Source organism: Cervus elaphus, chromosome 5 (genome assembly GCF_910594005.1).
Source record: "Cervus elaphus chromosome 5, mCerEla1.1, whole genome shotgun sequence".
NCBI lineage: Eukaryota > Metazoa > Chordata > Mammalia > Artiodactyla > Cervidae > Cervus > Cervus elaphus.
In genome coordinates, this window is record NC_057819.1 from 110,964,327 (window position 1) to 110,982,464 (window position 18,138).

The following is an 18,138-nucleotide window of genomic DNA, read 5'->3' on the forward strand; positions in this document are numbered from 1 at the left end:
TGGCACACAGCAACAGTTCATTCCTTTTTGTATTGTTCCATTGTATGGATATAGAACTTGGCCAGAAACTTTGTTGTGGTTTCCACAAGAAACAACAGGTGAGACAGGGTAACAGGCTTAGTATTATTGGCTAGTTTAATGATTTCAGTGGACCTTAGGACGTAGGAACTGTCTAGTTGTCTGGTATCTGGCCCTGGGGTGATTAGGACAAAGGAATAGTGACTTTAATTGTGAGCTTGATAAATTAGGTGGTTTGGAGTAAGGGTTTTGGATTGGTTGGTGGTTTTATAAAAGGTTCACTGGCAGGAGAATGATTTATTATCTCTTAAGAATTGGTTAGCACTCAGAGGGGCAGTCTGTCCTAGGCTGGAAAAATGCCAAGATGTCAAAGCATCAGTAAATACAAAAAAAAAAATGTAAAACCATGATTAATACACCTTGAAAGGTATATTATCTGAACTCAGGGATGCTAAGCATAGCTGAAACACAACTACATAGCATATAGTGAAACCTGGCCCCTTTGTCACACTTGGCCCTAAGGTTCTCCTAACCAGATTAATATACTCTTCAATCAGTATATTGAAAGATCCTTTGGGAAAACTGATCATCTCATGAAGAAATGCCTGCAGATACTGTATTAGTCTCCTGTTGTTGTTCAGTCACTCAGTCATGTCTGACTCTTTGTGATCCCATGAACTGCAGCACATCAGGCTTCCCTGTCCTTCACCATCTCCCAGAGTTTGCTCAAACTCATGTTCATTGAGTCGGTGATGCCATCCAACCATCTCATCCTCTGTTGTCCCCTTCTCCTTCTGTCTTCAGTCTTCAGTGCTTAACCTTTTTTATTGTCCAGCTCTCACATCCATACATGACTACAGGAAAAATCATAGCTTTGACTATACAGGCCTTTGTAGGCAAAGTAATGTCTCTGCTTTTTAATATACTGTCTAGGTTTGTCATTGCTTTTCTTCCAAGGAGCAAGCATCTTTTAGTTTCATGACTGCAGTCACCATCCACAGTGATTTTGGAACCCAAGAAAATAAAGTCTGTCACTGTTTCCCCATCTATTTGCCATGAAGTGATGGAACTGGATGCCATGATCTTGGTTTTTTTCAATGTTGAGTTTTAAGCCAGCTTTTTCACTCTCCTGTTTCACCTTCATTAGAAGGCTCTCTAATTCCTCTTCACTTTCTGTCTTTAGGCTGGTGTCATCTGCATATCTGAGGTTATTGATAATTTTCTCCCAGAAATCTTGATTCCAACTTGTGCTTTAGTCTGCTGAGGGTGCTATAACAAAATCTTGGTAGCTTAAAACCAAAGAAATTTATTCTCTCTCAGTTCTGGAAGTCAGAAGTCCAAAATCAGTCAAGTCTGAAAACATGTCAGGGCCATGTTCCCTCCAGAGGCTCTAGGGAGCATTTCTTTCTTTGCTTCTTCCAGATTTTGGTGGCTCCAGGTATTCCTTGGGTGGTAGCAGCATCACTCCAGTCTGCCTCCACCTTCACATAACTTTCTCTCTATGTCTCTCTTCTGGGTGTCTCCTATAGACACTTGTTATTGGGTTTAGGGCCCACTCAGAGTATCCGAGGTGGTCTTATCTTAAAATCCTTAATTGCAAAGACTCTTTTTTCCAAATGAAGTCACATTCACAGATTATGGGGATTAAGATGTGGATATGTCTTTTGGAGAACCACTGTTCAACCACTCTTAAGAGCTGCGAATCCAAAGTGAAAGTCAGCTCACTGCAGTAAGGTCCAGCAACTGAGAAGCCCTGTCTCATGAACATAGAGTGTCCAGAAAGTCTTCCTCAGTTGGAATGGATGTCAAGGATCACCAGATAGTTGAAGAAAGTCTCTAACGTGAAAGACAAAGACCAAACAAGAACAAAGGAACTTGGAGAATATAGAAACAGCACAGAGACCAGAACAAAACAAAATATAACTTAAAAGATGATAAATGTTCTCAGAAATGGAGATGTTGTTACATCCATGAAATAAAAACAAATGGGTATAAAAAAAATTAGGGAATAAAACATCTTAAAAATTTGATAACCAGTAACTGCAATCAAGGAGTTACAGGACTTTCATGGTGGTCCAGTGGCTAAGATTCTGTGCTCCCAGTGTAGGGGGCCCAGGTTCAACTTCTAGTCAGGGAACTAGATCCCACATGCAATAGTTAAGATCCCACCTTCTGCAACTAAGACCTGGGGCTAATAAATAAATACTAAAAAAAAAAAAAAAACCCCAAACCCACAAAGGGTTAGAAGAAAAAATTGAGAAAATATCCTTAAAAGAAAAGAAAAGCTGGGTGAAATAACTGACAAGGGATTAATCTCCAAAATATATAAGCAGGTCATGCAACTCAATACCAGAAAACAAACAACCCAATCAAAAAGTGGATAGAAGACCTAAACAGACGTTTCTCCAAAGAAGACATACAGGTGGCTAATAAACACATGAAAAGATGCTTGCCATCATTATTAGAGAAATGCAAATCAAAACTATAATTAGGTATCATGTCACATTGGTGATAAACAACCTTTCGGCTTTCGGCTCGGAGGAGGCAAAGGTGCAACTTTCTTTGGTCCTCCCAAACCTGGGTTCATCCGACACGAGCCACCTCCACCATGCTGTTTAAGTTCAACCCCAACGAGATCAAAGCCGTATACCTGAGGTGCACTGGTGGGGAAGTTGGTGCCACGTCTGCCCTGGCCCCCAAGATTGGTCCCCTGGGTCTATCTCCAAAAAAGGTCGGTGATGACATCACCAAGGCAACTGGTGATTGGAAGGGTCTGAGGATTACAGTGAAACTGACCATTCAGAACAGACAGGCCCAGACTGAGGCGGTACCTTCTGTTTCTGCCCTGATCATCAAAGCCCTCAAGGAACCACCAAGAGACAGAAAGAAGCAGAATAGCATTAAGCACAGTGGAAACATCACTTTTGATGAGACTGTCAACACTGTCCAGCATATGTGGCATTGGTCTCTAGCTAGAGAACTTTCTGGAACTATTAAAGAGATCCTGGGGACTGCCCAGTCTGTGGGCTGCAGTGTTGCTGGCCGCCACCTCATGGCATCATAGATGACATCAACAGTGGTGCGGTGGAGTGCCCAGCTAGTTAAGAATGGCAAAGGAAAAAGAAAAATAAAGGATTATTTGACAACCAAAAAAAAAGTCTACAAACAATAAATGCTGGAGACTGTGGAGAAAAGGGAACCTCTCGCACTATTGGTGGGAATGCAAATTTATACAGTCACTACGGAGAATAGTATGGAGATTCTGTAAAAAACTAGCAGTAAGAGTACCATATGATCCAGCAATCCCACTACTGGGCATATACCCTGAGGAAACCACAAGTGAAAGACATATGTACCCAGTGTTCATTGCAGTACTATTTACAATAGCTAGGACATGAAATAAATAAGTTAAACAAGCAGGGTGACAATATACAGCCTTGATGTACTTCTTTCCCAATTTGGAACCAGTCTGTTGTTCTATGTATGACTGAGTGACTGAACTGAACTGAACTGAAGACATAAAAGCAATCCAGATGTCCTTCGACAGATGCATGGGTAAAGAAGTTGTGGTACATATACACAAGGAAATATCAGCTAAAAAGGGAATGCATTTGAGTTGGTTCTGATGAGGTGGACAAACATAGAGCCTGTTATGCAAAGTGAAATAAGTCAGAGAAAAACAAACATCATATATTAATACATTATATATGGAATCTAGAAAGAGTACTGGTAAGTCTTTTTGCAGGGCGGCAATGGAGACATAGAGAACAGAGTTGTAGACATGGTGGGGAAGAAGAGGGTGGGACGAACGGAGAGAGTAGCATGGGAACATATGCATCATGATATGTAAAATAGATAGCTAGTGGGCATTTGTAAAATATGTAAAGTAGATAGCTAGTGGGAGCTCAAACCAGTGCTCTGTGATAACCTAGAGGAGTGGGATGGGGTGGGAGGGAAGTTCAAGAGGGAAGGGACATACATATACCTATGGCTGATTCATGATGTATGGCAGAAACACAATACTGTACAGGACTTATCCTTATATTAAATAAAGGCCAAAAAAAAAAAAAAAAAAGCTGGGGAATTCCCTGGCAGTCCAGTAGTTAGGACACTTCACTTTCACTACCGCGGGCCCGAGTTTGATCCCTTGTTGGGGAACTAAGATCCTACAAGCTGCACAGTGTGGCCAAAAGAAAAAAAAAGCTGGAAAATGGGCATGAAAAGATTTTTTTTAAAACTGGAAATAGCCCAGAAGGGTTAACATTCATCTTCGGAGTTACAGAGAAATAAAACAGATGTGTGAAAAGTGGAGGGAAAGCAATCATCAAAGGGATAATTCAAGAAATCGAATCAGGGGACTTGCCTGGTAGTCCAGTGGTTAAGAATCCACCTTCCAATGCAGAGGGCGTGGGTTCCATCCCTGATCGGGGAACTAAGATTCCACATGCCATGCGGCAACGAGCCCTGAGTGCCGCAACTACAGAGCCCGTGTTTCCGGGCTCATTAGTCACAACTAAGACCTGACACAGCCGAGAAAGGAAAGTGTTTAAAAAGTCAAATCGGAACCAAGTGAACTGTATTTCCAGAATGAGAAGTCCACTGAGTGCCCCACATCCATCAGTTCAGTCATCCAGCCATGTCCGACTCTGCGATCCCATGGACTGCAGCCTGCCAGGCTTCCTTGTCCATCACCATCTCCCAGAGTTTGCTCAAACTCATGTCCTTTGAGCCAGTGATGCCATCCAACTATCTCATCCTCTGTTGCCCCCTTCTTCTCCTGCCCTCAATCTTTCCCAGCACCAGGGTCTTTTCCAGTGAGTCAGCTCTTTGTATCAGGTGGCCAGAGCATTGGAGCTTCAGCTTTAGCATCAATCCTTCCAGTGAATATTCAGGGTTGATTTCCTTTAGGATTGACTGGTTTGCTCTCCTTCCAGTCCAAAGGACTCTCAAGAGTCTTCTCCAGTACCACAGTTCAAAGGCATTAATTCTTTGGCACTCAGCCTTTTTTATTGTCCAGCTCTCACATCTGTACATGACTACTGGAAAAATCATAGCTTTGACTATATGGACTTTGGTGAGCAAAGTGATGTCAACAGTGGATGGAAAAGAAATCCGATATTTCAGCTTGTTGAGTAAATAGAGAAAGGTTACTAAAACCTTCTGAGGGAAAAAGCAATTAACATTCAAAGGAACAGTTGTCAGAATGGTACCATGCTTCCGGTCAGGCATTCTGGAAGACAGCAGAGGAATGCTTTCGAATTATTTATGACCTATAACTTTATGAATTAGTCAAATTGTTAATTCCGTAATGTAAGCGTATTTTCAGATGTGTGAAATCTTAAAAAATTTTGCTTCCTACCTACGTACCCCTTCTCAGGAAATGACTGGAGGATGTGGTACGCCAAAATGAGACAACAAATGAAGAAACAAGAAGACATGTGATCCTGGAAACAGGATATTCAACAGAGGTGAGAAGTGAAGAGAATTCTCATGATAATGATGAAAGGAAATCCCAGGGTGACATAACCTGGCTGCAGGCCTTCCAGAGTAATCAGTCAGGACTGGGGCAGGAGGACAGAAGGCCCCAGAAGGGATGTCGCCAAGAAATCAGACAAAATTAACATAGGAAATATCTACAGTTTTGGTGATGGTAGAGAAAAATTAATTATAAGGACCTGGAAATCTTAAGTGCACAGCCCCCAATTTTTTTTTTTTTTTTATTAATGATTAACTCCAGGAAAAAAATATTTTTAAAAACTGAAAACCAAAGCTTAATCACAGTAGACTGGCTTGGCTGTGGATAATATTTATGGAGATGTAATTGTGTCAACAGAGTATGGAGGCTGGTCTCCATCAACCCTCACACTTCAGGCTTTCTTCCTTGTAGACTGCGGCCCAGCCAGTAGGAGTACTCTTTGTTCCAGCTGTCTGGGGCGTCTTTTGTTTAAATGGGAATCAAATTGATTAAATGCAATTAATAAATCAGTACATTAATAAACTAATTAAAGAATTAAATATCAGTTAAAAAATGCATCTAAGCAAAAGGCTATGGATGAAAGTATACATGCACACATTTTTTTTTTTATACTAAACACCTGGAAAAGATTATCTAGATTTAAACTTGTGCTCTAATTTGAGACGGTTGATTTACCCAAACAACAGGTCATAGTGTATGTTCAACCTTCATCCTATTAATAGGGAATTAAGTTGTGTATCCTTGAATCTGTCATATGTTAGACTGACCTGTGACACATGGTAAATTTTTTTCTAGTCCTGTTTTAATTTTTTCCACTAGACTGAGCAGTTTGAGGGCAGGCTCTTGTTCTTTCCTCTGTAAGGTTCTGGCACTTAACACAGACCTTGAATTTTTTTTTTTTTTAACCTACGATTAAGATTAAGTCACCACAGAGCCCACGGTTTGAGTTGATGAGCACATCTAATATTTGCAGAGCATTCAGTTCACCCTGCACTGTCACATCTGTCTGCCCCACACCAAGGTTGGTGTTTTTATTTCTCTCTTCTCCCTTCTCATTTTTTGGAAGAGGACCTGAGTTCCAGAGAGTGCCTTCCCGAAGGTCACAGAAGTCAGTGTTGGAACCCCTAGCAGAACTCAGATCTCTAATGATGCATTAAAAAAACACTTTAAAAAAATATGGTTTAAAAAATTTACCATCAACCATTTTTAAGTGTATAGTTCAGTAGTGTTAAGTACAGTCACATGGTTGTGGGTTATGGCTCTCTAGAACTTACTCATCTTGCAAAACTGAAATTCTATATCCATTGAACAACTCTCTACTTTCCCCTCACCCATCCCTGCCCCTGGCAATCACCGTTCCACTTTGTGTCTCTGAATTTGAGCACTCTAGATACCTTCTGTAAGGGAGTCATACACGTATGTCTCTGTGATTGGCTCATCTCACTTAGCATATGTCCTCGAGGTTCATCTATTTCCTCCCATGAGGCCAATCAATATTCTGTTGTATGTAGCCATTTTATTTATCCATTCATTCATCAGTGGACACCTGGGTGCTTCCATCTCTTAGCTTTTGTAAGTAATGCTGCTATGAGCATGAGTGTATATATATCTCTTTGAGATCTTGCTTTCAGTTCTTTTGGATATATACTGGAAGTGGGATTCCAGTAAGATATTTTTAAAATTCTCCATCTCATTACAAAAATGATTTGAGGACTTTCCTGGTGGTCCAATGCTTAATCCACCTGCCAGTGCAGGGGACATGGGTTCAATCCCTGGTCCAGGAAGACCCCACATGCCTTGGAGTAATTAAGCCTGTGGGCCACTACTACTGAGCCCAAGCTCTAGAGTCCATGCTCTGCAACAAGAGAAGCCACTGCAGTGCCTGCACCCTGCAACTAGAGAAAGCCCACATGCATCAATGAAGACCTAGCACAGTCAAAATTAAATACATGAATGAATGAACAAATAAAATTTAAAAAAATGATTTGAGGCCATTGTCTCGGCACCTTCTTAAGTATATAAATATATTTTAAAAAAGGCTCTGAATTTTGAATGAATGAGAAAAGGGCCAGAATGAAGGAACAGAGGAGACAACAGAAAGGAGTGGCCTAACAGAAGTCTGGTGGGATAAAGTTTTTTATCTTTACCCTTGGGAAGTAGCTGCAAATAATTAAGATCCACCAGCGGTAGACTGGAGTAGCCACTGTAGTGGCCGAGGCGTTTTTTTCTTATCTACACAAAGATCTCCAAAACACTCAAAGTTGCATCCAAACAGAATAATCCCTATGCATATGAAAGAGTCACAAAGGAGGGATTCCATGTTCATGATGCCTGGTGTGTATGGGGATAGCTATACAAACTCATATTCTGGAACTGTCATGGGACCTTCATAAAAGACCTAGTCAGAGTAGGGACAGAGGTAGAGTGTGTTGGTCAGAAGACTCTGCTCATCTTCAGAGACTGATGTCAGATCTGATTTTTCAAGAAAAGCTGGATATAATTAACACAACACTGTAAATCAACTATATTCCAATAAAATTTTTTTAAAAAGGGAAAAGCTAGAAATCTGAACTTTGACGTGCAATTTGACTTTTAAAAACTGGTGTTAAAATTTTCAAAAAGTTTTAAAGACATTCTGAATGTGAAAGACAAAATGCAAGTTTGCAACCTCTGGTGTGTGGTAGTGTGGAGCATTGATGATATTGACCTCTGGGGAAGAAGGTCTGGTTTGGTTGACCAAATCAAATGCTACACTTGCAGAAACTCTGCCCTTCTGTCTTTGGATAGAACTTAATGTGCTGCAGGCAGAGAGGAAGTGGCCTAAAATGAACCATTAAATTCTCCTGGTGGCATATCTGTGCCGGTCAGATAGAAGAGGAGAGCTCCCGGTTTTGCATCGTTTCTGTGATACTCAGTTGTGCCTACTTTACAGAACCATTGTAAAAGTACAACATCACAGAATTGGAAAGGTGTCAAATTTTTCCTAAAATGTAATGCAGGTGCTAACTGGGATAATTATCTTGCCACGAAGAGCTCAGAAGAGTGTAATGTTTTGGGAACAGTGACAGCTTCCACAAAAGCTGACCTAGGAAGGAGATGCTGGGCCCCAGCTCTGGCTGGAAGAAATGAAGAGGAAAGAATGTGTCAGCCGTTCTGCTCTGGTGGGTTTGAGAAGGAGGAAGAATACTGATCTTTTCTGCAAGTGGTGTTGGGGAGTCAGTGTAGAGTTGAGAAACACACATGGCCATAAATGGTGTGATCCTGCTCCAAAGAGCTGAGCTAACGCCTGGGCTTCATGAACCTCACACTGCAAGTTTCAACTAAAATAAACTTCTGACATTTCTATCAGTTCCCTTGAATAAGTCAGAGTTTAATAATTTATAGACTATTTCAGGGACTTCCCTGGCTATCCAGTGGTCAAGACTCTGCAATTTCACCGTGGAGGGGCACAGGTTCCATCCCTGATCCAGGAACTAAGATCCTGCCAGTTGAACGGCATGGCTGGGGAGGTGGGGTGGCAATGACTGCCTCATGTTCCCACTTAGAAGATTTGTACGATTACTTCTATTACTTGAGAAAGCAGCCCTGCTTATTATTACTACTAATGATATTGCAATGTTAGTAACATTCCTATCATGCTTTGTAACTTACAAAGACCTTTCACTTGCATTTTTCTCATCTTGTTTCCTGGTAACTCTGAGATTATTATTTCTCACTTTACGATAAGGAAACTGATGGTTTCCCATTGTCCTTTAGCTAAAGTTTAGAATCTTCAACGTGGCCTAAGTCCCACCCTAGCCTGGGCCTTCCCTACTTCTCCAGAGCCTCTTTCACTACCTTCCCAGGAACTCTCTTTTTTCTAGCTATTCTGGATTTCTTTTGGTTCTCTAAATAGGTCAGGTTCTCTCCAGCTATAGGCCTGGCAATGCATGTGCTGTTTCTTTCATCGAGAACACTCTTCCCTGTCCTCTTTGCCTGGCTAGCATCTTTTGAGTCTCAGTTCAACAACATTTCTTCATGGGAGTCTTTCCTAAACATTGAGGCTACGTGGAACTTGCCAGTAACATCCCTTGTACCACCCAGCACTTCCCATTCCAAAGACTCATCACACTTCGGATGACTCATTCAGGACTTGGTGTCTCGGTGGTGAAGAATCCACCTGCCAATGCCAGAGATGTGGGTTCAATCCCTGATCCAAGATCCCACATGCTGTGGGGCAACTAAGCCCCGTGTGCCACCGCCACTAAGCTCATGCTCTAGAGCATGCGAGCCCCGACTACTGAGTCCACCTGCCGCAGCCACTGAAGCCCACTCGCCTAGAGCCTGTGCTCCGCAACAAGAGAAGCCGCTGCAGCAAGAAGCCCATGCCGCGCAGTTAGAGAAGACCCTGCTTGCTGCAACTAGAGAAAGCCCACATAGCAACGAAGACCTGTGCAGCCTAAAATAAAAGTACAAATTATTCATTCAGTAGTTTTTGTTCCTGCTCTGTGCCTCCTATAATATACTTTTACTCTGAAAGCTTTTGTAACAAGTCTGCTCTCTGGATTCCATGGCCGTGGAACTAATGCATCAGAACCTTGCCTTCTAGTCCAATGCTGTGGTGCTTCTTCTGACATTTCAATAATCAGGGTCCTTTGCGACCAAAAGGCACACATCCCGCATCACACAGCAGGTGGTGAGGTTAGAGCACAGCGCCACTGTATTCGTTAATGACTAGAAAAGACTGGTGCTCTTCTCACCTCTTCGGTTGTCTCTGTGATGCTTCTGTACCAGTGACCACCTTTGCCCAGCATCCTTTTGAGATAGTCAAGGGCGGATCTCAGATGACAGGGACGTTGAAAGCTACACAGGCTCCTCGTGTCTCAGGTCTTGCCTTGGTTTGATGCACACAGGTAGGTCATTTAGAGTTGTGGGGCACGTTCATTTTCCATGTTGGAAGCAGTGAGGTACAGTTAGCAAATTAGTGGTACAAGCACAGGAGTGGTAGTAACACAGTGGCCCAAGCTGGCGAGGCAGGCATCAAGCAGGTAAACAGAGGCCAGTGGGAGGAACTCATGGCCTCATTTCAACAGTTGCAGCAAGCTGACCTCCCTTAAGGTTTTCAAGCCAGCTCTCTCTCTCCTTAGCAGTGTCTTCGTGAAATCCGTCACTATATACCTTCCTCAGTCCAGTTCACGGTAATCAAAATTTGTGGCTAGATAGCCAGGCAGTGGTGTATAAGGTTGCAAATGTTAGTTCCAAATATAGTGCAGTTCACATTGCGAGTGAGGAAAGAACATTGAGTGAATTCATTACGTGAACCACTTAAAACGAACTGAACCCAAGAGCTTAAAGCCACATTCTTCAAATATGCACACGCCACAGAGCTGCACTCAGCGTCAGGCAGTCAGGCTGGAAAACGTTCGTGAACCAGAGACTCTAAACAAGGAAGATGTTCTCAAGGTATGCATTTGCCAATTGTTTCTTTGTTCTCCAGCCATCCTTGGTGGTGAGCTGCATGACTTAGAGCTTGCAGGTGTAAGCCTGGCACACTTCCATGCCTAAGGCAAAGACTGAAACTTTGTGGCACTGGTTACAAAGGGGATCAGGCAAAGAGGGCACAGCCTGTCTTCCTACTAAAAATAACTAGATGCCTAGTTTATAGAAACATAGCTGGAAGAATATGCCCCAATCTTACCTGGCAAGCATGATTGTCTTCAGGAGCTGGATTTATAAGAAGGGATAGTTATTCTCTAGGGTGTTTTTTTCCCTTTCAAAATTTGGAAAATGGATATGTATTACATTTGTGAACAGAATTAAAATTTTAAGGGGATACAGTGTTAGATGAATAGCAAATTGTTACAATGAGGTTGGTAAAAGCATGCATGAATGCAAAGTCACTTCAGTCCTGTCCGATTCTTTGTGATCCCATTGTAGCCCATCAGGCTACTCTGTCCATTGGATTCTCCAGACAAGAACACTGGAGTGGGTTGCCATGCCCTCCTCCATGGGATCATCCCCACCCAGGGGTCAAACCCGCGTCTCTTATGTCTCCTGCAATGATAGGCAGGTTCTTTACCACTAGCGCCACCTGGGAGGCCCAAAGAAGAGCACAGACTATCTAATTATTCTCTACCATACACAAAAAATACACTTGCACATACTAGATGTAGAACAGGGTGCTCAAATAGAACTTCCTTCGGCGATGGATATGATCTCTATCTGTACTGCCCAATATGGCAGCCACTAGCCATGGGTGGCTGCTGAGCACGTGAATGTGGAACTTACTTTATTTTTTTTAACATTGTTAAAAACATTTATTTTAATATAGTCTATCATAAATAAGTCAGTAGAGGTTCCACTGTGCCACAGATGCACCTGACAAGAGCCCTGTGCCATCCAATTGGTGACCGTCTGAACGATGTCCCATCTCTTATCCCAGCCAGAGAGCACACCTTCCATATTGTTCCTCTGCATTGACTGCTTCCAAAACCAGATGACCACAGTCCTTTATCCCCAAAGGAAGCTCAAAACAGTTGGTTCAGGCATTCCAGGATCTGTACCCCTCTTAAATCCCAGGTCGAGAGGAATAAAACCCCAGCGGATGGCAAATTGTCCTCCCTTGAAAAGCTGCTGCAGCCTTTGCTTGGCCTCTTTGCTCAGCTTCACCATTGCGACAGCGCTGGCGACACCCGTGAGACAAGAGCAGCAAACGCTGGAACTTACTTTAAACTTAAATAGCTGCATATGGCTGGTGCTACTGTATTTGGACACACAGGTCTAGAATTTTCCATCTATAGGGAGCAAAGTGTCAGCAGAGGCAGGGAAAGGCCAGCTTTGGTAGCCAAGAGATCTTCTGTGAGACATGCTGTCTATCCAGTGGAGATGGAGTCTGTTTCAAGGATGACGTGAGAGGAGGCACTTCTTTACACTTGTAAAGGCCACAGCATTAACTTCATCCTTCTACACCCTTCACATTCTCCCGACTTTAAATTCTCCATTGATAGAAGAGGCCACTGACCTATTAGAAAAGCAGTAATCATCTCACCCATCCTCAGTCATGTCAAATATTTTAAATGTTTTCTATTTTTTTCTCATAAACTATTTCTCTCCACCTCTCCTCCACTATCTTGTATCCTGTGTTGTCTTGAGATTTCTCCTATTAAATCATCAGCCATTTAGTGTACTGTTTTCTTAATTTCTTTAAAAGTCTAATAAGCATGAAGAAGAGTATATCCATAAGGTTAGTATACATAATACAAGGTAATCAACACCTTAATGAATCAGAGTGGGTTAAGACTGCAGTGTAATGTATACTTGTACAATTTGTCAGATTTATGATAAAGGTTAAGGTTGTTTGGAGGTGAGAGGAGATGGATGTCACAGAGGACCATATTGGTATGATCAGCCAAACTATGGCCAGACTGTTTTTCCCTCCTTGGTTTTCATTTTAATTGGTATATAGCATATCTGCTGTCAGCTGGTGGCAGCTTCCTGAGAAAGCACAAGTTATGACAGATGGTAAGCTATGTTCCTTCTCTGTTGCTAATTCCACCCCAGCATTGGACCAGGAGCTCAGGAGTGAAAGCTACAATTGCCAGATAGCAGCAACAAAATCAGAGAAGCAGAGTTCTCTTTGGCCACCTGATGTGAAGAGCCAACTCATTGGAAAAGACCCTGATGCTGGGAAAGACTGCGGGCAGGATAAAGGGGTGACAGAGAATGAGACGGTTGGATGGCATCACCGACTCAATGACATGAGTTCGAGTGAATTCCGGGGGATGGCAAAGGCCAGGGAACCCTGGCGTGCTGCGGTCAATGGGGTCAAAAAGAGTCAGACTTAGCGACTGAACAAGAGTTATCTACAAGTGGCAGTAACAACCCAATCAACTTTCCTTCCTGACACTACCATTTATCACAAAGTTAACCATCAAACCGTTAGAAGAACCAATCCTCTGACTTGGTTTCCTAGGGAAAGCAGTTATTTGGCCCACGTGTTTCATTAATATCAGGGTCCCCTGTCTCACTCTAGAATTTAAAACCAAACACCTTGACCACTTCGCTTGTACTAGGATTGTTCTAAGAAGGCAGGTCAATTTGGGGTGGGTATTTTGCATTACCACGAAAGATGCATGCTAAGTCATGCACTCTTTGCTACCCTGCTCCATGGACTGTAACCCGCCAGGCTCCTATGTCCATGGGATTTCCCTGGCAAGAATACTGGAGTGGGTGGCCTATCCCTTCTCCAGGGGAACTTCCTGAATCAAACTCAAGTCTCCTGCATTGGCAGGTGGATTCTTTACCACTGAGCCACCTAGTATAAGCCCACAGAAGACAGAGTCCTATTAAAAACAACTCCGAGATCCTAAAACTAGTATCTAGTAACAGTAGATTAAATTCTCATCAGCTGATTTATTATTCAGTCAAATATGATACTGTAAGTATAGAGTCAACATTATATTACCAAAAGCTTTTTATTTTCTTGCTGAGAAAAAAATTACTAGCCCTACAAATATGGCTCCAAGTCCAGGACTCATTTGGATAACAGAGTTGAAAGACTTGATTTAAAGCTATAAAACCCCTCATACTCCCCAAATTGCACACCACAGAGATACATTCTTTATAAAGGGTTCCTTACTTCCTGAAACTCATTCTTAGAAAATGCCAGATAAGAATTCATCCACCACTGCCCACTGTCCCAAAAGCCTCTACTGCTTCCCATAAATATAAAATAACATTCTCTATAAGAAACTAGCACATTTGTCTTTCTTCCCAACCTTCTCATTTCTCGTAAAAATTTTAACCAAGAGATATTATGGAAAAGGGGTTTCCCTGATATCTCCATTGGTAAAGCATCTGCCTGCAATGCAGGAGACCCCAGTTCGAGTCCTGGATCAGGAAGATCTGCTGGAGAAGGGATAGGCTACCCACTCCTGTATTCTTGGGCTTCCCTTGTGGCTCAGCTGGTAAAGAATCTGTCTGCAATGCGGGAGACCTGGGTTCAATCCCTGGGTTGGGAAGATCCCCTGGAGAAGGGAAAGGCTACCCTTTGAGAATTCCCTGGACTTGAGAATTCCATGGATAGTCCATGGGGTCGCAAAGAGTCAGACATGACTGAGCAACTTTCACAAAAATTAGGGAAAAGGAGAATCATTAAGTATCTTTAAAGCTATTGCTTGTATCCATTGTGACTGCATGATCTTCTAATTGTGGAAACCTAACAATTTCAGCTGGAAGAACACAGGTTTGTGCAGACTGGCAAGCTTGAGTTGACCAATAGGACTGAGAGTTATTTGCTGTTTAACTACCTAATTTTTCTGAGCCTGCTTTCTCATCTGTAAAATTACCTAGGATCTGTATATTACCTAGGATAGGGAGCTATTTGGAAGACAAACAATAAACTAAAACATCTGACAGGGAATTCCTTTGCAGTCCAGTGGTTAGGACTCCATGCTTTCACTGCCGAGGGCATTGGTTCAATCCCTGGTTGGGGAACTAAGATTCCACAAGCCTCATGGTGCAGCCACATAAAATATCTGACATGGAAAAGGCTGGATTAAGACCTTTAGAGACCCAAAGCATCAAGACTATGGTGCCCAAATCAATCAAGATATTAGTGGAAAACAGAGAATACACTCAAACTGGGTAATTTGAGGAAGGTTTAATAAAGGGACTGTTCACAAAGACATGGGCAGAGTTCAGGAGCCAGTAAATGAGTGGCCCTTTCTATCCCTAGAAATAAGGGGCAGAGAGAAGGAGCTGGAGCTAAAGAAGGCTGCTTGTTAGGAGTCACAGTCTTTGGTAGAGGAACACAGACAACCTATGTGACCTGGTGACTTAAAAGTGAGGGAAATAAATACCCAGGCTTCTAAGCATCCATTCCTCAGCCTTTTGATCTTCTGAGGGTGTTACTAATTGGATCAACACAACCTGAAGTCAGAGGGCAAAGGAACCTGTTGATGCCGTCCACGGGGGTCAAGACCTGGGACACAAAACAGGATGAGAAGCAGTTCTGAAGAGGAATGCAGCCAGCACCCATCTCCTCCCCAACATGATTCAAACCACTGAACCATTATATACACACAGCTTGCATGTGTGCTAAAACTGAGACACCTTCCAGCATTTGATTATGAGTTCTTTCATTAAAACAATTTATTTCAGTCTGTTTGGAGTCTTTACTTTGCTGGTGCCGTAAGCACATGCCTAGATAGAAGCCTCAGTACATAGGAACTGGCAGGCTAAGGTTAACTCCTGAATGCTGACTCTAAGGAGCTGTAAGAGGTTTCTGAGTTAATCCAGAAGTAATTTAGGAGGAATCTTAGGGTTTTTCTGGCTAGGTACTATTCATTAGAAATTCAGCAACTGGATTTTCTTAGACTCAAAAAACCCCTATGGTAGTAAAACTTATAATCCTACTGAATGACAGAAAAGGTTTTAGTTGCTTACCAAAGAGAATAAAGGACATCAGGACATCAATTTCACATTGACATTTTTATTAACGCCAACTGTTTTTTAATTATTATTTTTTTAAAACAATAGCACAAAAATGTTTCAAGGAAGCAGTCTCACAATCTGATGACCTTCTGAAATACAGTTAAGCCACACCAAATATGAATTCCTGTTAATAACACACAAAAATATTTTTTTTTAAAGAAAAAGAAAAGAAAAAAAGTAGGGAAAGAGGAAAGGAATGAGATTTAGAGTTAAAACTCACTGGATTAGGTTGGTGAGGCTTGTTAGTAGGATACTGTGGAAGCAGAGTGGCACACACAGGCTTACAGTCTGTTTTTTTTTTTTTTAAAACCAGTTACCACTAACACATGGGCCCTGCATCAGCAACCAGTGACTTCTTACAGGCCCGAACTGAACCAGGAGAAGCCAGTGCTGATACTGTCAGAAAGAGGGCCAACAGCTGGCCTGTCAGACCATTTTCAGCAGAATAACTCCTTCAGAAAGGCTTGGTTGAAAACTTTTCATTTCTATTGTCTCACCTATATGCATTTCAGGATTCTTAAAAGTCATCTTAAAAAAGAAAGAAAAAATAATGTATATCAGTTTCTCTTATTTAATGTGGCTATAAAAGATGTTTCCTTATTATTGATCTCTAAGAAGGACACCGGGGTGGTGGGCTGGGATGGAACTAAGGGAAGGAAAAAACCCAGACCAGGATAGGTTTGTTTTTTTTTTTCAAACTTTTTTTTTTCTTGCCAAGGGGTCACACAGAAGGGAAGGCAAGGAGGAAAACTACAATCCTTGGTTCAGATTGAGTTATGCAGGAAAATATATCTTCCTGATCAGTCCCCATGCCAAATAAACAAAAAACAAAAAAACCCCACTTGAGATTATACACAGACTCTATGTTATACCAGCTATCAGCCTTTAATGTTTAACCATTCCCAGCAATGGACACTTGGCTTGTAGGCTGCTTGTAGAACCCACTTCACAAAAATCCTCTTTACAGAAGCCTCTAGTTTCCTTTTGGTACGTTATAAAAACAGAACATCTGTCATTAACAGGAGAGTGTTAAATACTTTTAACCACTGACAAGGCTTCAGGAAGTTTCACAGTTTCGTTATGCTCTATTTTATTACTATCATATTTACATTTTTATTTTTTTGCTGAATTGCTGATTTTCCTTTTTCAATAGAATTTAATTCTGGAGTGTGAGCAGGAACCAGTTAACTACATTCATTGTCCAACCCCCACTGGCTTGAAAGAAGACTCCAAATTCTTGGCATGTGAATCAGCTGTTCAGTCGCTCCACCTTAAGCCTGCACGAAGCAGTAGAACCGCAGTGGTGGTGTGCTCCAGGTTCATGCTGTGGGTGGTGAGGCCTTTCGCTGAAGGAGGTACTGGTGGATGCTCTCAGCATCTCGCTTTAGCCAAGCAGCATTCAGCAGGATATTTTCACAACACTGCTGGATGGTACGCTCCGCTGAAGGAGCTGGGTGACTCTCGAAGAAAGCCTGGCATAAGACAATCCAGAATGTAAGATCATTACTAGCAATAGTAAGAAGCTAATATCACAGGTCATGAAAAAGAAAAAATATCCACTGTCTATGGATTCATAAGCTTCACTCATGAAAATTTACCACTGCCAGGCTAAAAGAAAACAAGCTGCACCTTAGACCTATAGGAATTCTTCCCCTAATGTATTATATGCTAAAAACCTAATCAAAGAGAAAGAACCTATATTCCTTAAGGTTCATTGTCCAATCAGCAAAAGAAAGTAAAAAGGACTATTATCAAGGACCAGGCCCCCTGTGTTACTTCATCTAAATGACAATCTTATCACCCAATTTACAGATGCGACTGGCTCACAGGGGTTAAAAAAACCTACCTGAAGTCTAGACTTTGAAATCAGCTTTGGGACTTGATCTAGGCTCCATCATGTACTAAAGTGTGACTGAGTAAATTAACTGCTCTGTTTTATCATCTATGAGAAAATATAATACTTGGCAGAGAGTAGTTAAAGACTCAACACATTTTGGCTACTTCCAATAAAGATTAATTTGTAAGGGATAATAAAACTAAGAAGCTTAAATTGCTGCCATATTCTAATAATTTAAAATTTTATAGACACATTTTCATACAATAAACTACTTCAGAGTTCATTGTAATTACTGCAATGCTTATTGATTAAAGGTTGAATAAACCATTTTCTA

General features: G+C 41.8%; 3 protein-coding genes across 3 annotated transcripts in view; 1 reads left to right on the forward strand and 2 right to left on the reverse strand.

The window, feature by feature from the left end:
- Positions 1-2,411: 2,411 nt before the first annotated feature.
- Positions 2,412-3,197, forward strand: LOC122694943 (60S ribosomal protein L12-like). Its single transcript, XM_043904348.1, has one exon. It carries the CDS (start codon positions 2,627-2,629, stop codon positions 3,080-3,082), a length of 456 nt encoding a protein of 151 aa, XP_043760283.1. The 5' UTR covers positions 2,412-2,626; the 3' UTR covers positions 3,083-3,197.
- Positions 3,198-11,765: 8,568 nt separating this feature from the next.
- On the reverse strand, positions 11,766-12,582 carry LOC122694944 (mitochondrial import receptor subunit TOM7 homolog). Its single transcript, XM_043904349.1, has one exon. It carries the CDS (start codon positions 12,218-12,220, stop codon positions 11,984-11,986), a length of 237 nt encoding a protein of 78 aa, XP_043760284.1. The 5' UTR covers positions 12,221-12,582; the 3' UTR covers positions 11,766-11,983.
- A 3,367-nt stretch (positions 12,583-15,949) lies between these two features.
- The window catches only part of NPEPPS (aminopeptidase puromycin sensitive), a 108,930-nt gene continuing 106,741 nt past the window's right edge, over positions 15,950-18,138 (reverse strand). Inside the window, exon 23 of the mRNA XM_043904351.1 lies at positions 15,950-17,439. Coding sequence (XP_043760286.1) covers positions 17,287-17,439 — 153 coding nt within the window. The 3' untranslated portion in view covers positions 15,950-17,286. The remainder of the gene's footprint in view (positions 17,440-18,138) is intronic.

Bases quoted from the DNA above. Each gene is read 5' to 3' on its own strand.
- LOC122694944 (XM_043904349.1), bottom strand. From the start codon at position 12,220: ATGCAGCTATTTAAGTTTAAAGTAAGTTCCAGCGTTTGCTGCTCTTGT.
- LOC122694943 (XM_043904348.1), top strand. From the start codon at position 2,627: ATGCTGTTTAAGTTCAACCCCAACGAGATCAAAGCCGTATACCTGAGG.